The sequence below is a fragment of the Castor canadensis genome, chromosome 17 (genome assembly GCF_047511655.1).
Source record: "Castor canadensis chromosome 17, mCasCan1.hap1v2, whole genome shotgun sequence".
Lineage (NCBI taxonomy): Eukaryota > Metazoa > Chordata > Mammalia > Rodentia > Castoridae > Castor > Castor canadensis.
The window spans coordinates 15,438,709-15,464,555 of NC_133402.1; the positions used below are offsets into that span (position 1 = coordinate 15,438,709).

The following is a 25,847-nucleotide window of genomic DNA, read 5'->3' on the forward strand; positions in this document are numbered from 1 at the left end:
ACCTCCTCACATGCTCCTTCTGAGAGAGGTGCAAGGCCTATTCTACAGATGCGGAGACTGAGGCTCACTCAGGGGATCAGTGACTCACTCAGAGTCCCCCAGTAGTTATGAGGTGGAGTCTGGCTGGACAACATGTCTGACTCCAGTGCCACACGCTTTTCAGTTCACTGAGCATCTCATGGGCACTGGAAGCTGGGTGGATATCTGCAGAAAGATCAAGGAGCCTGGGAAGGATGGAAAGGGAAACCATTACCCAGGGGGCATTGGGGCTGGGCAGGCTCCAGTCCAGGTTAAGTGGCCCTGGTGCCTGGCCACTCCCCTCAAGAGGCAGGGCTTAAGGAAGGCTGGATGAGAGAATGTAGCTGGGGAACTCAGAGAGATGGCACCTTAGATTTTAGCTCTGCCTTTCCCTTGGCAGGGAAATTTGGGTTCACATTTTTAAACTTCAGTTTCCTTGATTATCTAGCAGGGATAAAAGTCATCCAGGGTTCTGAGGCCCAAGAAATACGATGTATTCACACATTTGAACTGCTTGATATGACCCAGGTGCTGATTTACAACATGGAAGATAAGAGCCAAAAGACACAGAAACCCCTGCCTTTAGCTTATATTGTAGAAAAGGAGCATAAAATGAGTAAAACATATGCAGTAAGATGTAGATATATAGCCAGAGAAAAGAAATATGGCCAGAGAAGTTGGATGGCTTGTGATGTTAGATTAGGTGGGTAGAGAAAGACTCATAAAGAAGACAAATTTTGAAAAGATGACTTGGTAGCAAGGAAGCTGGTTGTCTGTTTAGGGGAAAGGAATTTCAGGCAGAGGGACTAGCATATGCAAAGGCCCTGAGGCAGCAGTGTGCCTGACATGTATGTGGACTAGTTGAGAGGTCCATTGATTGGAACAGGAAGTAAGAGGAAGAGTTTTTGGAGAAGTCATTGAGGCAAGGATCTTGCAGACAACATTAAGGACTCAGGAGTTCATTCAAAGGAGACCATGGCCTCACTGAGTTTTCAGTCTGGCTCATTCTGGTTGAGAGCACACTGCAGGGGTCAAGGGCAGAAGAAAAAAGACCAGAGACAAGGTCAAAATGGTGGTTTGGAACCGGGCAGAGACTGAGAAGGATTCTGGATATAACTCAAACATGGAACTGATAGATCTGCCAGGTTCAGGTATGAAAAAGGCAGGGAAGACTACAGTTTCATGTAGGAACAATAGTTCCTGTGGCTGTGTCCTGAGATAGGTAAGACCATAGAAAGGGTAAAATGACTTGCAGGGAGGGATAATATCTGGTATTAGGCTTTGGACAAAGTATGTTGGCAATGTTTATTAGACATCAAATAGAGAAAAGAGGCAACCCAGCCTGAAGGCACAATTGTGGGGGTCATTGGCAAAGCAGTTGGGAGCTAAGATCAGATGAGTATGGATAAAGGAAATGAGGAAGAAGCAACAAAAGAAACTGAGAGGGAGAATCAGAGGTCAAGAAACGAATTAAAGGAGGCAAGAGAGGTCCCATCCATCCCATGAAGCTCCATTCTCCCTGTCTGGAAAGGGCAAGAACTTGCTATCAATCCTGTGCATAAGCTTCCCTTTGATCCTTTGGGTTAAAAGAGCAGGTCCAGTTGCAGGTCCTCCAAAACTCTAGGCATGGGCTGTCCATGATCTTTGCACCATTAATTATTAGCTTGGCCCTCCACTGAGACCAGAGGGATTTGATTGGGGGAGTTGCCTTCATGACCACTGTCTCTCCTCCAGGGCTGCAGGGATTCTAGAGCTGCTTGTTCAAGAGGACAGTGATCTAAGCTATCCCTAAAGAGACTTCCTGAAAGGAGCTGGCAGGTGAGTGCTTTTGTAAGGGAGGGAAGGATGGGGCCATGCCTCATGATGACAACCACTAATCTTTAAGACGCATAGCTAGCAAGGAGAGTGAAAACCCCAAGAGGAAAACAGTCCACAAAAGGGAGCATCTGCCAGGTCTCAGTGAAGAAGGTGGGCCTTTATCCAAGCAAAAGGGAGGATCTGGGAGCTGGGAGAAGGGTAGACAAAGGGGTGTGAGAGTTGGGTGGTGGTCAAGGAAGAGCTAAGGCTAGAAGGAGCCAGCCATGGAAAGGGAGGGGCTCCTTTCTCCTACCCAGGACCTGGTCAGGAATCACCCACTTCTTATTCTTTTAGAAAATAAGAGTGGTGGCCAAGTACCCGAAACTTTGATCATTCTATTGGCCTTTGCCTTAGTCCATAAGGGCTGGGAATCCAGCCAACTGATTGGACTGCTGGCTGTATTTCTTGAATCAAAGGTCATTGCACTTAAATTCTGCAATGTCGTGAGAATGCATATGGTGGAACTTAAAGATCAGTCTGCACAGCCTTGGAACGCCTTTCCCTGGAGTCAGAATGTATGGAAACAATAATCAGAAGAGTCATAATTTCTAAAGTGATCTTTTGCATTAGGTCCTGCAGCATAGGTGCATTAGCATTAAAGATTTATCAGTCATGATTCAATTTAAAGAAATAGATGCTGCAATTGTTAGTCAACAGTTGGTATAAAACAAACATTCCAACATCTCAGTAGCTTTTAGTCATATATGTTCTTTCATTCTTGGGTCTGAAGATGGTCAGTGCCAGGTTGGGCTCAACTGAGCTCCATATGTCTTATTCTAAGACTTGTGTCAAAGGTGAAGAATCTATCTGGAATAAGTTCTCATAGAAAAGCCAAGAAATACAAGAGTCTGACCAACCCACTCTCATCTCACTGACCACAATATAGCCCATGGACAAGCTGGAGTCAGCGAGAGGGGCACACAACTCTTCCTCTAGACAACACTGGGAAGTCACATGGAAATGAGTGGGGCTATCTAATCCTTCTACAGGAAAGGAGCAAATATGTTAGAACAACAATACAATCCACTACTCACTGTGCTTTAAGCCAAAGGGATTTGTTACATGGAATTGGATGTTCACAGAATGGCCAGAGAGGTTGGGTGGGGGGAGATTTTGGAGAATGGCACACAGAAAGAGACTGAATCAGATGCCCTGTGCCAACTCACTCAAAATCACAACAACTCAACTCCTGGGAAGAACCCTGTAAGGTCAAGACAAGCCTCCCTAAGCAGCTAACAATAAGGAGAGCAATTGATTAAGGAAAGACACACTGTGTCTCCTTTTTCCTTCTCAGCTCTGACCATGCATTGCCTGTGGAGATTCCAGGGACTTTACACCCTATTGGGTAAAAAGTTGTCCAGCCGCATCCTCCACATTAACATCAGGCAACTGACGTTCTTGCAGTGGGACCACCAGGAAGTGCCCGCCAAGTTCAACTTCGCTAGCGATGTGGTGGATCGCTGGGCTGGCATGGAGAAGGTAATGGAGAGGAGAAGCAGCATAGGGTGGCCAACTTCGTTAATTCATCCATGGATTCAGTGAAACAGTATTGAGTGCTTATTTTGTATCAGAAGCTGTAATGGTCATGAATGGGATGCTCCCCATCCATGAAGCAGGATGGGGTAAGAAAGACACAGTATAGACTTGGCAGAAAGAAAGGCTGAGAGGAGAGTGGCACTCAGTAAGGCCACCTGGTAGCCCTCAGGCACATGCTCTGTCGTGATTTCCCAGAGTGAGACAAGAACCAGTGGGCTGGGATCAGAAAAAAGACAGATTTGAACATTTTTTAACAGTTTATATATGAAGTATTCCTACAGGCTCATTTGTTGAATGCTTGGTCCCCCAGATGGCAGTGTTATTTTGAGAGATTCTGGAAAATTTAAGAGGTGTGTGTGGGGCCTCATTTGAGGAAGTAGGTCATTGGGAGGGGTAGGGACTTGCCTTTGAAGGGTGGTCCCTGGTCCTCCCTCTCTCTCCCTCTCTCTCTCTCTCTCTCTCTCTCTCTCTCTCTCTCTCTCTCTCTCTGTGTGTGTGTTTCCTGGGCACCATGAGGTATATAGCCTCTGCCACATTCTCCCACCACCATGATGCTCTGCCTCATCACAGACTCAGAACCAACAGAGCCAAGGACAATGGACGGAAACCTCTGAACTCATGATCCAAAACAACTCTGTCTTCCCCTGTTTATCTCAGGTAGTTTGTTACAGTAACAGAACTTAATAAGAGTAAATCAGCACTGACACCAAAGCCTGATCAGTGTTTTCAGAAGGTTAGGCTATACAACACTGTCATTAGAGGTGTGCAAATACAAGGAAGAGATGTCAAAAGGGTTCCAGCATGAGACAGCAGAGGAAGAGATCAATGCAGAGGTTTCTGAGGTTTTTTTTTTTTCCTGGAGCTGAGCTTCTAGAATTCTAACTCATTTGTTGCCATCACCTGAAGTCCTGTGTACATTTCTGGAGGATGAAAGGACTCGTTCTGGCTGGGACAGAGGAGGGGATGGATTAGTTAGTGTGGGCTTCAAACAATACTGCTCAAAGGGAGACAGGACTGTGATATTGTCATGGAGCCCTGGCACCACCATACGGTTTTACAGAGACTGCAAATGCCTGTCCTCTGGGGTGGATAGGGAACCTAGGAGCAGAGGGACCCTGAAAAAGTTACGTCAGCATTTTAGAAAGGAAAAATTTCAGATAAAAATGCAGATTTCTTGATTTTATTTAAAAGTTATACCTCATTGGAATGTTGAAGAAGTCCCTTACTATTACAACTCACAATTCTGAATTCATAAAAAACTAATAGATTTGCTGTATAAACATTAAAAATTCTTTTCTGTTGACAAATACCATAAGCAAAATGAAAAATAGTAATAATCAGAGAAAAATATCCAACTTGTGCGATAGCAAAATAGTTAATACTAGAAAGCTCCTAGAAACCAAGAATAAAAAACTCAGTCAATGCATGGTGGTGCACACCTACAATCCCAGCACTCAGGAGGCTGAGGCAGCAGGATAGTGAATTCAAGACCAGGCTGATAGCGAGTTTCAGACCATCTTGGGATACATAGTAAGATCTTGTCTCAAAAAATAAACCAAACCAAATTTACACCCCCAGCAAAAGACAGCTCACAGAAAAGTGAACTGAGGTATATGCCAACATAACAGAAAATGCTTAACCTTACCATAGAAAGGATGATACAAAGGAAAAAGTCATTGAAATCCTAATTTAACCTATCAGGTTAGTAATAATATGCTATATTATTATTATATGGTTAACATGAAATAACTATTAATCATAACAATTTGGCCACACACATCATTGGAAAGGCTATGAGGAAGTGGTACAACTCTGATAGAGAGGATTTTGATGTCTGACAAAATTATCAGTGTGCTTTCCTTTTCTTGTATTACTGATCTTGAGCTATTATCTGGGAACCCCCGAGGATACAGGAATCTCCTTCAGGGGATCTTTGGTGTGAAAGTATTTGAAAATAAAACTTAGATAAATTGGAACCCTTTTGTAGTACTCATGGGAATGTAAAATGGTCCAGCTATTTCATTGTGTTTCCTCAATGAAATGAAAAATAGAATTAACATGCAATTTCACTTCTGAGCTTATACTCACAAGAATCAAAAGTAGAGTGTCAAAGAGATATTTGTATATCCATGCTCTTGGTAGCTTTATTCACAGTAGCCAAAGGTCAAAATAATAGCCAAATGCTCATTATCAGATGAATGGATATACAAATGTGATATAAGCATACCACGGCATGGGATCCAGCCTTAAAAAGGACAGAATTCTGACACTTGCTACAACAAAGGTGAATCCTGAGGACATGATACTGATAAGCCAATCACGAAAGGACAATATTAAATGATTTGATTACTTAGGTACCTGGAATAGTCAAATTCATAGAGATGGAGAGTAGAAGAGCCCAGGGATAGAAGGGATATGGTAGGTACAGAGTTCCAGTCTCAGATGACTTAAGCGTTCTATTGTGTAATGGCTGTACAACATGAATGGACTTACCCTTACTGAACTGCACACCTAAGAGTAGTTAAAATGGGGACAGAGTGGGGAAGGGAGGGGTGAGGATATGGTGATTAATGGATACTACTTTATAGTTAGTTAGGGGCAAGACATTCTGGTGTGCTATTGCACACTTGGATGATAATAGAGACCAATAATGAACCATACATTTCATAAAGCTAGAAGAAAGAACCTTGAATATTGTCACCATAAAGAAATGATAAGTGTTTGATGAGATAGATAAGTCCTTACTTAAACATTGCACAATGTCTACATGTACCAAAACATCACATGGTATTCCCAAAAATATGTACAATTTTAATGCTGTTATGTATTAGTTAAAAATAAAATTAAGGGTTGAGGGTGTGGTTCAGTGGGAGAGCACTTGCTGAATCCCTAGCACCATAAGATAGATAGATAGATAGAGAGAGAGAGAGAGAGAGAGAGAGAGAGAGAGAAATATAAGATGCCATTTGTCCTTTTCACACATTCCTTCATAAGTATTTGGTGGCATTTTCCAGAAGGTATAGGGTGACAGAGACAACAGAATGTAGAAGCAAATAAGAGAATTCAGTCTTCCATTAAGGGCACTTATATGTAAAATGATGCCATTTTTTCTCATTAATTTTTTTGTTTCAAAATGTATGCATTATCTTTTATTTAAAACTGCTATTCATTGTAATATGTAATGTGTTTATTATAGTTATTTTTAAAGCCTTCATTAAAAAAATCAATCACAGTTTTGATCTGGAGTATGGTAAATATTGATGGATATAACCCATACAAATAAAACTCTTGAGAGTTTTCAATACATTTTAAGAGTGTGGGGTTCCTGAAAGCAAAAAGCTTGCCAAGCCTTGAGATAGCAATTCCAAGCCTTGGAATCTGACCTGCCTGCTATGTCCCCATGTCCCCTAACCTGCAGGCCTTCTCTTTCCTCAGGTTGGCAAGAGACCTCCAGGTCCAGCCCTGTGGTGGGTGGGCAGCAGGGGGCAGGAAGTGAAATGGAACTTCAGAGAACTGAGTGAAATCAGCCAGCAGACAGCCAATGTCCTCTCAGGGGCCTGTGGCCTGCAGCGTGGGGACCGTGTGACAGTGGTGCTTCCCCAAGTCCCAGAGTGGTGGCTGGTGATCCTTGGCTGCATGCGAGCAGGTTGGTAATTGATCATATTTTAGGAGGGGAGTGTTGATTTCTTGTGAAGGAAATGAGGGTAAAGAAATGCAGTCACCTCTCCACAAAGAAATCCCTTCACCTACCATCCCCTTCTTCCCACTGCTCATCATGCCCCATCCACCCTTCCTCATTGGCTCACCATGTCTGTTCAAGCACTTCTCCTTCCCAGCTGTCATTAATCCACTTGGCTCCTTCAGGCCTCGTCTTCATGCCTGGGACTATCCAGATGAAATCCACGGACATACGGTATAGACTACAGGTGTCCAAGGCCAAGGCCATTGTGGCTGGGGACGAAGTGGCCCAAGAAGTGGATGCCATTGCCCCAGACTGCCCTTCTGTGAGAACCAAGCTGCTGGTGTCTGAGAAAAGCCGGCATGGATGGCTGAACTTCAAGACACTACTCAAGTGAGTATCTAAATGTCTTAGTTGGGCTTTCACCAAAGGAGGAAACCATGCAAAGCACTCACGTATATGCAGGTGCTTTTCTGAAGTAGAATGTGGGACTAAGGGAGCATGAGTCAGGGAAGAAGAAAAAGCTAATGGAAGAGTCTATTATTGAGATTTCAAGGGATAGATAGGGCTTGGTCTGCAGAGACTTTTTGGGAAAACACATAGAATGTCTCCCAGGATTTTACAGGAAAGGATTTTTAATTGGTCGGGAGTTGTCTTGGGGGAGCATATCTACCCCGCACTTCTGGGCTGTACACTTGTATGAAGAACAGGATTAGAGTTTCATGCCATTATGGCAACAGAAAAACCTTGGGGCATAAAGTGAATCATTGTGGTGTACACTGGAAGCACCATGGTGCTAACCCCAAGTGGGTTGAAACTCATCCAAAACTGTTCACTGAAACAATGGCTCAAATCAGAAGTGCTCCAACAACATATGAAGCAAGTCCCAAGAGGTGGCTGGTTACATAGTTTCTTAGGCTGTTCTTCCCACCTTCTGTAGCCTTAAGCTAGGCTTTCAAGAATAGTGGTCCATCCAAAAGTCAATAGCAAGAATGGCTGGATGTTTGAGTTTCCCTGTTACCTGAATGAAATCCTCCAGTAGGGACAGACACTTAGGAGGGATACACGATTTTCCTTTCTAATGTCATAGTCTTTAAAGTACCTGTTGGAGTAATAAACAATGGGATATCAACTTTGAGAGACTCATCAGGACACTGGAGATGTCTGAGAGCTACATTGGTCCTTCCAGAGAATAGAAGAGGGCGTCACGAAAGTACTGGAAATACTAATTGCTTACTTTCTTTGCACCTGATATCAAGCCAGCATTCAGTAACAATTAGATTCACATTTGATAAATTCCTGCAAAGCACGTGGTTCATTTTCTTTGTGGTACAGTTAAGTTTTTCAATTAAGATGGTGAGACAGATTTTGTTGATCTCATTTCACAGGTATGAAAAGTGAGACTTAAATTAAATAACTAGTATAAACTTACATAGTTAACAAAGTGCAAAAACTGAGTGGTTTTCAAGCCCAAATTGGATCCCATGATCTTAAACACCAAATAGCTTCATTTTTGAATTGGGTGGGCTGACTTGCCCTTGTCAGTCTGGGAACTGGTGGGGAAAATGGGTCATTGTGACATCTGGTGTTCAGGCCAGATCTGATAAGGTACTAGTCTATGTCTCCACCAGGGAGGCATCCACCACTCATCACTGTGTGGAGACTGGAAGCCAGGAAGCTGCTGCCATCTACTTCACTAGTGGGACCAGTGGCCCCCCTAAGATGGTGGAACATTCCCACGCAAGCCTGGGCATCAAGGCTCAAATGGATGCTAGGTAAGCTAAGCCCTTTCCCTACGTAGAAAGTGGATGAGCACACATGAAGCATTTCTTGACTTCAGACTTCATTCCCTTTGGAGGTTTCTGAGGAAGAAAACAGGGAATGGAGGTTTCTAAAGGGAAAAGATTTCATACAGTGGGTACCAATGACCTTAAGTGTGGCATTTCTCTTTCACATTAACACAAGGGCTGCCATGCTTTGAGCTATGTGCCTAGAAGGGCTATTGATTAGCAACTGGGTTTGTATGTAGTCTCCCCAGCATAATCTCTATCTTGTCTTTTGGGGTCTTGACAGTTTGCTTTCTTGCTACTCATATTTCAGATAGCACTTTTGTTAACAGTAAATGACTTTGCAAATTCATTGAAGTGAAATTCATGAATTAGATGAACTGAGGTATCAGAATTTCTTGATCTCAGGTTTTATTATTCAGAATTTTATTTCACTGCCACAAGAGTGCTATCTATAGAATCAGAAAATACTGGGCCAAAGTCTTCACACAATAAGATCTTTGGGATCTCCTTTTGGTAGATCCTATTATATTAACTTTTGTATTAGAATGGGAAAATATTCTAATGTAAAATAACTTTAAAATGTAAACAACCTACCTATGAACCCATAGTATCAATAAATTAAACTATCAAAATTATTTAATAAATGGACTGTAGCAAAATACAGTCTTTAAAATGATTAATAATAAGGTCAGATATTAATTTCCCTTGTTCTCCCCCCAAAATTTGGTTCTACTATGCCAAATTCTCCAAAGAGCTGACAATATTAATCATATTAATATGTACTTTAGTGACTCCCAGTCATGAAGTAGTTCTTCATGTCTACCCTAAATCATTCTTGCTTTAAGACATCCCTAATACCTCTTACTCTTCTCTGAGGAGAGAAAGGAAGCATGTTTTATTCCTTCAAGATCCTCAGCTGAGCTCAGGCAGTTCAAAATTCTTGCAGAAAAGAGAATCAAAGGACCACTCAACCGAACTTGAACTTGCAAGCACCCTGTAGGTGCTTTTTGTTAGTAAACTTTTTCTGGGTGGTTTCTTCATGTCAGCCACTATACTAAGTTTTTGGGATAAAATGAAGTGAGATCCAATTATCTGTTAAGTCACATCCACTGGGGTCACACTTTCTGAAACACTGTCTTCTGTTGATTCAGAATATGCAGATAGAACTACTTTCCTTTTCTTGCCTGCTTATACTTACATACATCTCTAAAAATATATGGGCAAATCCACAAACACCTGGGCACCCACACCTACCTTCCCTTCCCACAAAATCCCTCATGCTCCAAATATCCCAGGGTGCACTCAGCTACATGTTCCTGTATTCTATCTGTATTTGCAGCACTTGGACTGGCCTGCAAGCCTCTGATGTAATATGGACTTTATCAGACACAGGTTGGATACTGAACATTTTAACCTCGTTCCTGGAACCTTGGACATTGGGAGCATGCACATTTATTCATCTCTTGCCAAAGTTTGATCCTCAGATTGTTCTAAAGGTAAGAGAGGACCCAGTTTGCATTGGCTGGTCAGTGGAGCCCAAAGTTCATGTACTCCAATTTATTGAAGTTGGTTTAAATTCATAAAATTTTTACTAAATCCCAGCTGCATGGGTGGGCAGAGGGCAGTAAGAAAAATGGAAAATGGTTTCTGGACCTGGTGGAACAGATGGTCTATGGAAGGAGACAGACACAGACATAGATGAAGGGAGTGTGTTCATTGTAGGTTATTTGTTCAGTATTTAATGGACTCTTCTGCTGGTGTAAGATATTAGATAGATGGTGATAAACCACAAATAAGAAGAGGGATGTACTATTGAATGTGATGTCATTTCCTTTTCATGTGTATGTGTGTGTGTGTATACATAATATTTCCTTTCCTATTTTACTTGCAGTATAACATGTACACTGAAGGTAAAATGCTTAGAACTCCATCATCCTAAGTGTATAGCTTGAAAACAATTTGTCTTAGTCTGCTTGGGCTGCTAAATACAATGTTATAGATTCAGTAGTTTAAACAACAGACATTCTCACTGTTCTGGAAGATCCAAGGTCAGGGTGACAGTGTAGTAGATAGCTACCTTTGTGCTGAATCCTCACATGAAAGAGGGTGGGAAGGAAGGAGGGAAAGAGAGAGACAGAGAAAGAGAGAGAGGGAGGGAGAGAGAGAGAAAGAGAGAGAAAGAGAGATAGAGAGAAAATTCTAATGTGCTAACACTTCTTCCTCTTCTTATAAGGGCAGTACTCTGTCATTGGGGTACCCCTCATTACCTGGTGTCATTCCTTCCACAAGGCCGCCTCCAAATATCACATTGAGGGTTAGGGCTTCAGCATATGGAACATTGACTTCACATCAGACACTCATATAACCACCAGCTCAAGACCTGAAAGTTCTCCAGGTCTTGTATGTGCTTACACCTCTTCCCTGACCACACCCTCACCCCATGAATTAATCATTCTTCTGACTTCTGTCACCAAAGATTCATTTAATCTCTTCTTGCACTTTAGTAAGCAGAATCATACAGTATGTAAACTTTGTGTCTGGTTTCTTTCACATGCTATATACTCTGTGAGATTAGTTTATTGTTGCATGTGTCAGAAGCTTGTTCTTTTATTTATTTATTGTTTTTTATTTTTATTTTCTGTCAATATGGGAATTTGAGCTAAGGATCTTGTGCTTGGTAGTTATGCACTTTACCACTTGAGCCACAACCTCACCATTTTTGCTTTAGTTATTTTTTTCAAATAGGGTCTCGTGCTTTTGCCTGGGCCGGTCTCAGACAAAAATCCTCCTACCTCTGCAGTTAGGATTATAGGCATGAGCCACCATGCTGTACATGAGACAGGAGGTCACTAACATTTTTTCCAGGCTGGTCTCGGACCATGATTGTCCTATTTCTACCTTACAAGTAGCTGGAATTGCAGGCATGAACCATTATGCCTGGCCAATTTGTTCTTTTAAGTTGTATTGTATTACATTCTGTGAACCTATTGTGATTCAAGCTTATTACTGACAGGCATTTGGATTTTCCGAGTTTGGAACTATCATCTAGGAGGGAGTCAGAAGAACAAATAGGGATATTTTTTCCTATAGAACTTGTAGCCATGATTTAGTAAAATATACAAATGGTAACTATTCATTACCATGGAACAATATGTAATACATGTGACATCATTTGGCTTGCAAAGATGTAACCAATATTGACTCTTTTTTTCTTACTTCTGGGCTATTTGTTCTTTTATTCACATATGCATACAATGTTTGGGTCATTTCTCCTCCCTTCCCCCCATCCCCTCCCTTACCACCCTGTCCCCTCCCTTTCCTCCTCTACCCCCTTGCTACCAGGCAGAAACTATTTTGCCCTTATCTCTAATTTTGTTGAAGAGATAGTATAAGCAATAATAGGAAGGACCAAGGGTTCTTGCTAGTTGAGGTAAGGATAGCTATACAGGGAGTTGACTCGCATTGATTTCCTGTACATGTGTGTTACCTTCTAAGTTAATTCTTCTTGAACTAACCTTTTATCTAGTTCCTGGTTCCCTTCTCCTATTGGCCTCTGTTGCTTTAAGGTATCTGCACTAGTTTCTCTGCGTTGAGGGCAACAAATGCTATCTAGTTTTTTGGGTGTCTTACCTATTCTCATATCTCCCTTGTGTGCTCTCGCTTTATCATGTGATCAAAGTCCAATCCCCTTGTTGTGTTTGCCCTTGATCTAATGTCTGCATGTGAGGGAGAACATATGATTTTTGGTCTTTTGGGCCAGGCTAACCTCACTCAGAATGATGTTCTCCAGTTCTATCCATTTACTTGCGAATGATAACATTTCGTTCTTCTTCATGGCTGCATAAAATTCCACTGTGTATAGATACCACATTTTCTTAATCCATTCGTCAGTAGTAGGGCATCTTGGCTGTTTTCATAACTTGGCTTTTGTGAATAGTGCTGCAATAAACATGGGTGTGCAAGTGCCTCTGGAGAAACCTGTACCAATATTGACTCTTAATTATTATGGGAGTTGGGGGTCATCATCTTCCTGGGCCTTCAGATTTCTGGAGCAGTTGAGGGTCCACCCAGACAACCATTTGGTTATGGCAGATATCCCCAGAAGCAAAATAAGGTATGAGTGACATGTTCAAAAGTCAAAAAGTCAGGCAAAACCTGGATTCTCTCAGGAGATTCTCCTCAAGTGATTATATCATTTTCTGTTTTAAATAAATTCTGATTCTGCTACTTTTGGAACAGGACTGGAACAGGCTTTTGTTTAGTTCCATAAACAAAATGAAATGTGAAAAGAAACCTGAAAATACAAGTTGGTGGGGATGTAGAACAATGATTGAGGAGAGTGGTAAGAAGTTGAGAGAATAAGTAAGTAATTGTAGGCTGAGCTTCCAAGAAGGCAAGCCAACTAGGAATACAGGATGATTTCCGTCATTTATCCTAGTGCATCAAAGCACTGCCAGTAGTCCCAGCCACTCAGGGGGTGTAGGTAGGAGGATCAATGTCCAAGGCCAGCCTGGGCAAAGTTATCCAGATCATATCTGAAAAACAAACAAAAGCAAAAGGACTGGAGGTATAGCTGAAGAGACATTTACACTTACCAAGCAAATGCAAGGCCCTGAGTTCAACCTCCAGGACCGCACAAACCAAATCAAATCAAAACCAAAACTTTTGAAGGAAACAATTGCATGATGTGCTCATGTCAATCATGCTTTCTAGACATTTTTCTTAAACCACCCTATTGAATTCTGCATAGCACAGGGTAGAGATGACATCACCTGCCCGTGAAGAACACATGCTGAAATACTGGCTTCACCACTTGCTGGCTGTGTGACCTTAGACAAATTGCTTCACCCTCTCAGTCAGTTTTCCCCTCCACAAAATGGGAATAGTAGAGTGTACTTCATCAGGTTATTGGAAGAAATACATGAGAAAACACAATACTTACAAGTAGCAAGTATTCAATGCTGGGTCTTTTTTTTTTGTAGCATTTCTTTCAAGAAATTAACTTTCCAAATAATTTTTTTTCTAAGTCCCAGTTTTTTCCATATAATATAGTCAGGAAAATAGTTTGGAAGTAATCTATTTTAAAGCTGGTTCCAGATAGGTACAAGACTTGGGATCAAATAGCTTATTTGTAGCACTATCTGGTCTTCCTTTGATGACTAAGGGTTTATATATTCCTAGAGGTATGTTTATGAGGACAAGATTTAAGCAGGCAGGAATGCTCCAAATTGGTCCTGGACCTTTTTCTATAATGATAGGTATTCATTTCTTTGTTACTTTTGTCTTGAGGATGCATAAGAATTGTGAGGCAGACTGAAATAGACGTAATACACAAGCCAGGATTTTAATCCAGACCTCCACAGTTCCATAGTCCATGACTGTGACCATTACATTTGCTGGTAAGTTTGGCCTCTGACCTGGTGACTGGTGTCTCAGCTGGCTCTCTCCCTCCAGGTGCTGTCCAGCTACCCCATCAGTAACATGGTGGGTGGCCCCCTCGTTTACCGGATGTTACTGCAACAGGACCTTTCCAGGTGATGGAGCTTTGGGGGACTGGTAGAAGCCTGTAGAACCATCCTCATGTCTCCCTCATATACACACATGCCTCTCTCTCTGAACATTGGCAGCTACCCTAAGGCCAGTGCCATCATCAAAGCACCCAGAACCCAGCTCCATACCTGGATGGACTTTGGTGCTAATGAGGTTGAGGGGGAATAATTGTCTCTTTTCTTCAGGTACAAGTTCCCACACCTGCAGAACTGCTTCAGTGGAGGGGAGGCCCTTCTTCCAGAAACTCTGGAAAACTGGAAGGCCCAGACAGGCCTGGACATTTGGGAATTCTATGGCCAGACAGAAACGGTACCTGCTCCTTGGAGAACTGTGGGCTGGGTGCATCTGGCAGGCTATAACAGAATACCTAAGACTGGGTGATTTGTAAAGAAAAATTGTTTCTATTCATTCATGGTTCTGAAGGTGGGAAAATTCAAGATTGGGTTGGTGCATCTGGTCATCTAATTAGGGACTCATGTGCTTCATTTCATGGTGGAAAGTGATGGGCAAGCAGACAAAGTACAGGGTCAGCCTTGCTTTACAACAACCCACTCTTAAGTAACTAATCCAGTCCCACGAGAATGAGAACTCTTTTCTGCATCTATCACTCTTAATAACCCTGTCATCTCTAGACTGCACCTCTAAATAACACAATAGAGGCAACCACATTTCAATAGGAGTCTCAGAGGGAACAGGCCACATTAAAGCACAGCAGCTGGGTATTCAGACATAGTGGCTAGGAAAGTCCTTTGGGATGGATGGGGTCACATGTTAGTAGAGACCTGAGATTATCAGACAAGTGTGGCACTGAGCTAAGCTTCTCAGATTGAAGTGAGGGATGAGAAGAAACCAGTAAGGACCTGCCTCCCCTGCTGAAATATGTTTCTGGAATTTTTAGGGTACATATACACAATATGGATTCACATTGTTCTGTGTATGCTATGTCACTTATTAAAACAACCAGGGGAATTCTATCCCTCCACTCTCTCTCCTTTTCCCAGTGCCTCTTACTTTGACTCTCAGTGCTTCTTGACTTTCTTACCTGGTATGAATACTGATGTCAATGCTGGGATATAGAACAGCTAGGAAGAGCTTGGAGAATGTGGGTGAGGATAGCAGTGTGTGGGGTGCACACCTGGCAAGGACTGCCAGCCATTCAGAGGAGGGCAAGTGTAGGGAAGGCTTCTCTGGATGTCACCAACTCTGTTGGGAGGCACATTTCAAGATTCCTGGCCCTTACCATGGAAGAAATCTTTTAGGCCTCACAGGCCACCAGAAGGATAACTCTGTATTTTTAAGTCATACATATTTATAGAGAATGGTGTGATATTTCACTACAGGTAGACAATGTGTCACAATCAGATCAGAGTAATTAGCATACCTACTGTCCTAAACATTCATCATTTCTCTGTGTTGGGAGCATTCTTTCTTCTTGCTATTTTGAGATACACAATAAATTATTAGTGACTGTAATCACCCTACTGTGTGATTTGTTCTTTCTGCCCAAAGCAATCTTTGTAATGTGGTCACTAACTCCTTTTTCCTGGGGAGCCATGTTAGGTTGTCTTCTGAACAAACAATTTAGTGAAGCCCTTAAGAGTGGGGTTCCAGGAAAGGGGAGAGAGCCAGGGAATGGGGAGGGAAGGAACCACCAAGTGCCAAGAACTGCTCAGCTGTATCTTTTCTCCCCCTGTGATGTGTGCTTCCTCCTGATATTTGCTGATGTGTCTGTTGCTTTCCACAGGGACTCACCTGCAGAGTTTCTAGGACAATGAAAATCAAGCCAGGCTCCCTGGGAACAGCCATTCCTCATTATGACGTGCAGGTTTGCTAGGGCCACTGAGGAGGGAAGGAAATGAGGGGAAACATTGATTGTTAGTTTGTAATTTGTTACATTGCTCATTGAGTTAAAATAATCATAAGAGGAGGGAGGGAAGGAATCAGGGAGGGAAGACAGAAGAGAGAATGAGAGAGGAAAGGGAAAGAAAGAAAGAAGGAAGGAAGGGAGGGAGGGAAAAAGAAAGAGGGGAAAGGAAAGGAAGGAAAGAAAAGAGGGAGAGAAGAAAAAATGGAGGGAGGGAAAGAGATGGGACGTAGTTTGTATTCTTTCCATCCAGAGAGAACCCCTTTGCATTTCTAGCAAATTGTCTAGGTAATTATATAATTATATATACTTTTAAGAGAAAAAATGGGGTTCATCTTGACATAGCATTTTGTAATTTGTATTTATAATTGAATAATTTTGGTAACCATCTTTCCAGACCAATTGATATCTACCTGCAGTTGAATTTTAATCATTAAATAGTAGATAGCATGTCTCTACCATTCTCTATGTTGTTTGTTCCAGTTGATGATGTTCAACTTTTAATTAGTAAAAATAATACTACAATGACTATATTGTAGTTAACATTTTGCTCATTTCTCTTATTATAAAAATTTTCCCCAAATTCCAACATTCTGTGTTTGGGTATCTATGATTATGCATATAATTCTGTGTATCAAAAGTGTAACAATTTTTCTCTATTCATAATTTTGTGTAATTATCTGTCACCCTCTCACTATGTTAGCCATTTATTGAGCTGCTTTTGTATCCTATTTCATTCATATAAAAATCTTTTGAAATCAGATGTCAGCATCTCTGTTTTGCAGGAGACAGCATCGAGGCATAGAGCGTAAGTAGCTCAAGGTCCGCTGGTAAGATAGGAGAAGGACATTTAGGATTTGATCTAATTTCCAAATCCATGGGCGAGGTAAGCCTGAAAGATAATGGAAAGTGCTTCTTTCTCCTGAAAGAAGCCAGAGACACCTATTGGGGTTTGTCTCATCTGATCTCAATGAGAGGCTTCAAACATGATCCCAGCTAGGCAGGTAGATACAGATCTGAGTTTAAAATTCTTGGTGTCCCTTGGTTTCTGGTTCTTCTTTTCAGTACTCTCTAGAGCAAGAGATTTTCCACTGGCCAGTTCAGCTCTCAAATGCCACCATTCAAGACATCTTTTCTGCCGTTTGTCTTCCAATTTGTTTTTTCCTCCAGGTCATAGATGATGACGGCAATGTCCTGCCTCCTGGCAAAGAGGGAGACATAGGTGTCAGGGTCAAGCCTGTCATACCAGTAGGCATCTTCTCTGGCTATGTGGTGAGGACCTGAGCTCTCCCTCTGCTCTCAGTGGGAATGGGATGAAACAGGTGGGATGATGGAGTTATGAATCCCCCAATAGATATTGGCAGGATTTGGGGATGAGCAGTAGCCAGTATCCAAGAACAGGTGCTTTGACAAGGGCAAAGACTGGTAACTAGTCATCCTTAGCCTACCACTGCCATCTCACATGAAGTCTTATATTTGTGATTCCTTGTGCCATAAGAGCCCTGTTTTATGCCAGAAATCTTCCTACCTGGACTATATGTAGCAATCCTACCCTCTCCCCTAAGTATGGTCCCAGGCACTATGCCATTGATGTCCTTTAGGCCATGCTGGGCACTTTACATGGAGACTCACTGTAGAATTGAAAGTGTCCTGATTTCCAGACCTCAGGAAAGTATACATAGATAGTCCTTGAGTCTAGTCAACTCTTTTACCAGTTAAGAATGGTGAAGACAGAGTATACGTATATAAGACCTACTCAAGTCCACAACTATTGGGAATTGGGCAGGGAAAACCCCCAACACATGCCTGCTGACTGACCCCCAAGATAACTAGTTGATAAATGACTAAATAAGTTCAGCAATTACAGTTTCTACCATTTATTGAGTGTATTATACAAGACAGGCACTGTCCTAAGGCACAAACTCATTTAATCCTCCCAGTCACACTGTAGACTCTAGAGTGAGCCTGCTCAAATTCAAACCTGGTGCTACTATTTACTGGATGATGGTGGGGAAGTCATTGATCTTTCATGCCTCAGTTTCCTCATCTGTAAGTTGTATATTGTGATATATCATAGTATTACTACAGGTATGTAAAACCACTGATATTTGTGAAACACTTAGAACTGTACTACATAAAAGTGTTAAATAAATAAAAAGATTGTAATAGATCCAAATTATCATCTCCATTAGACAGATGGGGGAAACTGAGGGTCTGAGATCAGGGAAGATCTACACTTTGCTCTTCTCTAAGCATTTCTTGTACACTCTGCCAGTCTGTTCTCACATTCCAATGTGATAGCACTGGTTTCCACAGACAAGGAAACAGACTCAGGGGAGTGGGAAGACTAATTTAAGACCACAATGTTAACACCACCAGAGGCTACATGGTGCCCATGTGAAGTCCAAGTTAGTGGTCAAGAAAGTTTGCTTCTGGTCTCAGCTCTATCACCTAGAATGGCCATTTGGTCTCAGGCCTCTTGACCTCTCTGATCTTCAATATGCTTACATTCTCAAAGAAGGAGCTGGAGTATGCATCCTCTATGGCACCTTATAACTCAGTAACTGGACCTCCCATTTGGAGACCATACCCCACACCTGAGTGAGATACAAAAATGCACAGACAAGGTGTAGACCTCAAGCCTTCTTATTACCCATAACCAAGTATCTCAGCTAATAGATGGGCCCTTGCTGGCAGAGTGGCTCAAGCAGTAAGAGTACCTACCTAGCAAGTGTGAGGCCCTGGGTTCAAACCCCAGTGCCACCAAAAGAAATCAAGCTAATAGAGGTTCCCAGCTATTGATGAAGTATGCACACTGGTGAGGCCCTGGAGGCTTTCTGGTATGTTTCTATAGCCATCACATCTAATGATCTAATGAAGGAGCCAGGAAAAGTACAGTATCAACCCAGTACCCTTGAGTATTGTCATGGAGTGAGTAGAGGTTAGGCCATTCACAGAAGGGAAGATAGAATCACTTGGGGAAATATGAAGTATTCCCTTCTGAAGTATGGATGAACAAATATAGCAATATCATCTATGAGATAAGATCCTGGGGAATAGGAGAGAGACCCTAGGTGGAATAACCAAAATAAAGGGGAAGACCCAGTTTGACCTGGGATCTAGGGTTGGTGGTTCAGGGCAGGTCTCCCGTGTACAATTGTTTGGCTATAAACTGCACAATGTGCCCATGTGTTCATTCCAGCCTGAGTGGTGGAGATGTAGGCTTTGAAAGCACAGTAACTCTGTCTTTCTGCGGTCACCAGGACAATCCCAAGAAGACAGCAGCCAACATTCGAGGAGATTTTTGGGTTCTGGGAGACCGGGGAATCAAGGATCCAGATGGGTATTTCCAGTTTATGGGGCGGAAAGATGACATCATAAACTCCAGTGGGTGAGCTTGCTTTCTGGGATGGTATGGGTATTCTGGATCTTTGTTCTGGCTGGTTCTAGACTTTGAGCATGGTCTAGAGGTTGGGTTCCAACCTCCTCTCAAGGATGGGTCCTTTGCAGGTACCGGATTGGGCCCTCAGAAGTTGAGAATGCACTGATGGAGCATCCTGCTGTGGTTGAGACAGCTGTCATCAGCAGCCCAGACCCTGACCGAGGAGAGGTGACAGAGAACAGCAGTCTGGGGGTGTGGTGGTACAGACATGAAACACAAGGGCAGAGTGGTGTGGTGATTAAGAATATGGACTTGTGGGCTGGACAGTCTCGGTTCAAATCTTGACCCTGCTGCTTAATAGCTATGTTACCTTGGGGAAGCTACTTAGCTTGTCTGTTCTGTTTTCCTATTTGTAGGATGAGGGCTTGTAGTGAGGATGAAATGTTTGTAACATGCTTGGATCAAGGCCCAGCGTATAGTATGCACCATCTAAGGTGTGTTATTATGGGACTGGAGGGATTCCATTCTGTCATTCCATATTTAAATCAGATTCTGTTGCCTGACCAGGAGAAGAGAGGAGGGATTTGGCCAAGTAATGCAGTTCTTCAGTTACATGGTTCACAATGAGACTAAGGGAAAAAGAAAGAGCACTACAATGCCAGGATCAGGCTGAAACAGACTCTATGAGAGCTTAGTGTATGTGTAGAGAAAGGCTAGGGTGGGAAGGTGGATAAATGACCTAGTACATTTCTGCAGGCAAGTGTGAGTTTTACAATATCACACTTCTGGCAGATATGGGGCATATCCCAGAAGAGCCATTCGGTGACTGAGGACAAAATGAGACTCTCTATTGAGCTTTGAGTTGTATATAACTTTATTTTACTTCCTATGCATTAAATATCAATTCTACAGGTGGGTAAACTGAAGTTTGAAGAGGTTAAACAAATCATCTAGGGTTAGGGTCTCCTGTCTTTATTTTCCTTTCTTCTTCTCTTCCTATATCTACTTTCTTCCTATCAGTTTCTGTTGTCTCTGAGGTGTGAGATGAGCCTGGTCTCAATCTACTGCCTTATCTTCTCATCCAGTAAACCATTTGAGAGGAAAACAGACCCCTGTCCATTCTTACCCTATTTTGTCTTTCCCCTCAACCCAGGCATTGATTGGGAGATTCAATTAAGGGAACATAGAAGTGGTTGCTGTACTGGGTGTTTGATACTCATTATCTCAGGGGATGACTGAATTCTCTAATACCTTTTTCTCTTGGTCCGCATCTTCACTGTAGGTAGTAAAGGCATTTGTGGTCCTGGCTCCAGAGTTCCTGTCCCATGACCAGGACCAGCTCACCAAGGAGCTACAGCAGCATGTGAAGTCAGTGACAGCACCATACAAGTACCCAAGGAAGGTAAGGCCTTTGGACTCCCATGTCCCCTGCATTTGGGGAAGAAGACCTGTTATATTTCTCTTCTCCAGGATGAAGATACAGCCTCTAATTCCAAATTTTTTCCTGACTGTGCCCAAGAAATCCCCAAAGACAATCCAACAACTTTCTTGATGCCTTAAAATGATCCCAACCTTTGTGTTATTCTGAATTTAGTCAAGTGCTCTCAAATTATAGCCAATATCTGGCCTATGTTTCCAATCTCTGCACTGGGGTCATAAAAATATTTAGGATTTTACAACTCTTAGTTGCAGGTGATACACAAGCTTAGGTCATGTGCCCATTCTTAAGACAATCTCTGTAATCAGTGGAATAGAATTCCCTGACTGGCCAGTTCTGGGTTGTGTGGTCATCCTTGGAAAAAACATAGGAAGGACAGAAGAGAGAGTGCTACACACAAGACATGGATCGAGGGAGGAGAAAAAGCAGAACATGTAGAACAGACAATACCTATTTTCACTCTGAGGAGGAAACTAAGCCATGGAAGGAGGATCCTGTGTCACTCAGCTTTTTGTTGCCATGACAAAATACCTGAGAAAAACGATTTAAGGGAGGAAAGATTTATTTTGGCTCACAGTTCCACAGTTTTGGTTGGCAGGCTCCATTGCTTTTAGGTCTGTGGCAAGGCAGAAACATCAAGGTAGAGGAAAGCTGCTTACCTCATAGCAGCCAGGAAGTAGAGAACAAGAGAGAAAGGGTCTGGGGATAAGAGGCACCCTTCTAAAGCACACCCCCAGTGACCTCCTTTCTCCAACTTGGCCCCACCTTTCAAGTTTTCACCATATCCCAAAAATATCATCAAATTTTGAATCCCTCAATGGATTAAATCCATTGATGAAGTCAAAGTGCACATGACCCTATCACCTATGAACCCAGCTGCATTCAGAACCAAGCCTTCAACTCATGAGCCTTTTCAGAGGTACACTTTATATTCAAAGAGTAACAAACACTCTTGTTGGATTTGGGTGCAAGAAAGAGCTTATCCCAAGAGAAACAGAAACAAGTATTTTTGAGTTGGGGGCAACCATATTAGGCTTAGAGTTACCTAGATTCTTAGGTAGCCTGGATGCTCACTGGCTATTCTTCAGTACAGGCTAATTGTCCTAGGTGGGTTTCCTGACAATCAGACCATAGGCAGGGAGATTAGTACATAAGGAGTTTAGTAAAGCATTTTTGATCATCATTTGGAAAGGGAAGGGAGCGGGACTGGGAAGAGGGTAAAACTGCTCTGTGATTCAGTCTCAGAGAACCTCAGCTGACTCCATGGTTAGTTCTAAAGATAGGACAATCTTTCAGATGTCTCCTCAGTTGAGGTGAGGACAAGATGCAGAGCTTTGTAGTCTTATGAAGATCAATCATGGATATGGGCTCCCCTAGGAAAGTGATTCCCAAAGGAGTTGCTATTCCTTCGGCAGTGGCGGGGGTGGTCTCAACTACAGATCAGAGTCCACCACATGGTTTTCAACCTCAAACTGAGGGGGAGGCACATAGCATAGTCTCAGAAATCAGATGTTTGGCTTTAAAATCTTCTTCCACAATGTACTAACTCAATAACCTCATATGTAAATGGGGATAATGGTTATTCCTTCACAAGTTGTTAGGGATAAATTAATATCTGCAAGGGATCAAGCACTTGGAAGAGTGATTAACACCTAATATGCATTTAGTAGATATTTAAAAGGAGACTGAAAATCCAATTACACAAAACATATTCGAGATTTTGAATTGTAAGTGACTGTTTTGTAAGATTGAGTGATGGGGACCAATCACATGGAATATAGTGTATCACTTAAGTATCTCCCATAAATGTGTCCTTTTCCACAAGCTTTTACTCTAAAATTCCCAAGACAGCAGGTTCTTTTTACCTTCCCTCTCCTTCCACCAAATGTACCCATTTCCTCTACTTCCTTCTTCATGATAAGCAGAGTAGCTTCTTCCTTAGTATTAAGCCTGGATCTCCCTTGTGGCTTCCTTCTACTATCTATCCCAAGAAACAAATAGTAAATAGACCATATAGTCTTTTTTTTGAAATTACTCAACTTTGTCCTTTTAATGCTAAAGCAACCAGAGACAATACAGTAATCCCCATTTATCCACCAGTCATGCATTCCAAGACTCCCAGTGGATACCTGAGACCATGATTAGAATCAAACCCTGTATATACTATGCTTTTTCCTATTCACAAATACCTCTGGTAGAGTTTAATTTTAAAATTTAGGCACACTAAGACATTAACAACAATTAACAATGAAGCAATTATAACAACCTACTATGATAACATATATTTAAATTATTTCTGCAATTTCCCATTTAACATTTTCAAGTCATGGTTGACCATAAGTAACTGAAACCACGGAAATTGAATCCGTGGATAAAGGAAGGACTACTGCACCTAAATGAATGGGTGTGGTTGTGTTTCAATAAAACTTTATTTGCAAGACCAGAAAGAGGGTTATATTTTGCTTGCAGTCAACAGTTTTCAGGATCTCTGATTCATCCCGTTGTGAGTTGAACAAACTCTTCTCAACAAAGTCACTCTTACTTTATGGAAGAATTCTCACATCAGCTGTTAAGAAGACACTTTTTCTATATAAGTGTTCCAATTGTTACTATTTTTATTAAGCCTAAAAACATCTGACCAATGCCATGGCCAACTGGAAGCATCAGTGAATTGTCATTGTCTATATCTTAGCATTCAGGAATATTACAAGTTCCTTGACTTCACACATTCTTTATAGCAAGTGAGAATAGTGAGATTTTACAGCTTGGCCAAACACACATAGCTAGAAAATCACTACAATGGAATTCAAAGCCAGGTATCCCAGTAAATGTCTACTTTTTCTGGTCTAGATGGATAGCCACAGCTAGTATGTGTACTGCCTGCTCCGTGCTAAGAACTTGGCCTACAGAATCTCATTTACCCTCACAGCAACCTAATGAAGTTGTTGCTATCCTCCTGTTTATTCAGTGGGGAAACTAAGTCTTAGAAAAAACAAGGGACCTGTCCAAAGTCAGGTAGAGCAGGGACTGGAGCCCAGAGTGTGAAGCTCAGGTGTAGCTCATTCATTTTGCTGCTTCAACTTTGTTTAATAGTATGTCAAAGACCAGAGTGCTATTCTTTTCTGCTCAGTTAGTTCCAGCCATCTTATTCTTGTCTTTCCAAAGCTCCTTATTTCATGTAGGGATTCCCCCAAAATTTCCCAGGCTTTGTCCTCATTCATCTGGAGCCTCTAGCCTCAAGATCATCCCCAAAGAGTGGCTCCTCTGAAAAAATCCAACCTTACTGTGGCAACAAATGACCCACCCTGCTATGATTTTTCCCAACAGATGGAGTTTGTCTTGGACCTGCCCAAGACCATCACAGGGAAGATTGCACGAACAGAGCTTCGAGCCAAGGAATGGAAGACATCTGGACAAGCTGGGGCCCAATGAGACTCCCAAAAGCTCTCACACATGTTGTCCTTGTCTTTCCTTTTCTTTTCCCTTTGGGTCCCCAGCCTTTCTGTGAGGACACGAGATTCATCATGAGAAGGAATGCATGTGATTTCTGTCTTTCCTTGGCACAAAACATGGACATATTAGATGCTAACAGAAGAAAGAAAGAGGCAATGAAAGAGAGCAAATGAGAGGGTAGCAGAGGAAAATGAAAGAAAAATAAGTCAGAGAAAGATTAAAACAGCAAGGGGAAGCAATTGAAAAAAAAGTAAGTTAGGAGGCAGGGAAGATGAGAGGAAAGATGAATGAAGGGAAGAAGAGAAAGAATTGGGGAGAGAATCAGAGAATAAGGAGGAGGAGGAGAGAAAGTGGAGGATAGAGAAGGAAGGAGAAAGGGAGGGAGGGAGGGAGAAAGAGAGAGAGAGACAGACAGACAGACACAAAGACACACAGAGAGAATGAATGAGTGAATATTCCTGTGTTCTGGACTGGAAAAACATTCTAAGAGAAGTGAGGCAAAGAATGATATTGGGCACCTCCAAATCTGACTTTCTATTTGGACCCAGATTTCCCAGTTTTAGCAAGACTTGAGCTTTCATTCCAATGTTCTTCCATGCCTCTTTTCTCCTTCCTAAAGTCTTTTTGTCAGTGCATTTGCCCTCCACTCACTTGTTCACAATGAAATCTTGACTGAAGGCTTAGAGGAGAATGCAGTAGCTGGAGAAAAGATCTGTCTAGCCAGGTATTCTCACAGAGGAGGACACTGCAAGATTTTAATAAAGTGACAATGTCTGGTTTCCTAGATATTAGTTATCAGTGGGTCATACTTCTCAGAAGGATTCTAGTTGCCCTTTCCTGTCTTTCTTCTTTCTATAATGAGAACTTCTTAAAAATTATATTTCCTTGGTGGTTACCTCATAAACTCTGGCTCAGAGGTGATAAATAGTTGAAATCCATTACTTTTAATGAAATCTATGTTAAATCCCAGTACAGATTCTGACTCCCTTTCCTCCACTCCATCTCCTTCTGCATATGACTTGAACAAAGCAATTCTGATATTCAGCCTATACAGTCCACAAAGCCTGCCTTACTGTGACTACAATGAAATCACCAATTCTTGCCTCCTTCTGGATAAGGAAGAGTCCAACCTTCTCATTCTTTTGCTCTTTTTTTGTTCTTTACTTGCAACATTTTGTGGGTGATTTTTTGGAAAATTTGTAAATCTACCTATGTTTAAATATACAGACCCCTATCTGACTGTGCATTGCTGTGTAACAAAATGTAGCAATTTAAATCAA

General features: G+C 42.0%; 1 protein-coding gene across 2 annotated transcripts; it reads left to right on the top strand.

Annotated features, from left to right (window-relative positions):
- Positions 1–1,678: 1,678 nt before the first annotated feature.
- On the top strand, positions 1,679–25,847 carry LOC109696818 (acyl-CoA synthetase medium chain family member 2B). 2 transcript variants are annotated; one of them, XM_074060095.1, is made up of 15 exons: positions 1,679–1,836; positions 3,170–3,354; positions 3,982–4,068; positions 6,847–7,057; positions 7,276–7,483; positions 8,722–8,865; positions 10,220–10,376; positions 14,335–14,414; positions 14,616–14,739; positions 16,175–16,255; positions 17,465–17,566; positions 19,558–19,685; positions 19,805–19,904; positions 20,959–21,078; positions 24,442–25,847. In XM_074060095.1, the coding sequence occupies exons 2-15, from the start codon at positions 3,178–3,180 to the stop codon at positions 24,544–24,546; spliced, it is 1,824 nt and encodes a 607-aa protein (XP_073916196.1). In that variant the 5' UTR covers positions 1,679–1,836; positions 3,170–3,177; the 3' UTR covers positions 24,547–25,847. The 2 variants fall into 2 exon arrangements, with proteins under 2 accessions (XP_073916196.1, XP_020035635.1); XM_020180046.2 differs by lacking the exon at positions 3,982–4,068 and having other exon boundaries at positions 1,680–1,836.

Coding starts and splice junctions, on each gene's coding strand:
- LOC109696818 (XM_074060095.1), top strand. CDS start 3,178: ATGCATTGCCTGTGGAGATTCCAGGGACTTTACACCCTATTGGGTAAA. Junction 4,069..6,846: donor TCTTCCCCTGTTTATCTCAG/GTAGTTTGTTAC, acceptor CTCTTTCCTCAG/GTTGGCAAGAGACCTCCAGG. Junction 10,377..14,334: donor ATCCTCAGATTGTTCTAAAG/GTAAGAGAGGAC, acceptor CTCTCCCTCCAG/GTGCTGTCCAGCTACCCCAT.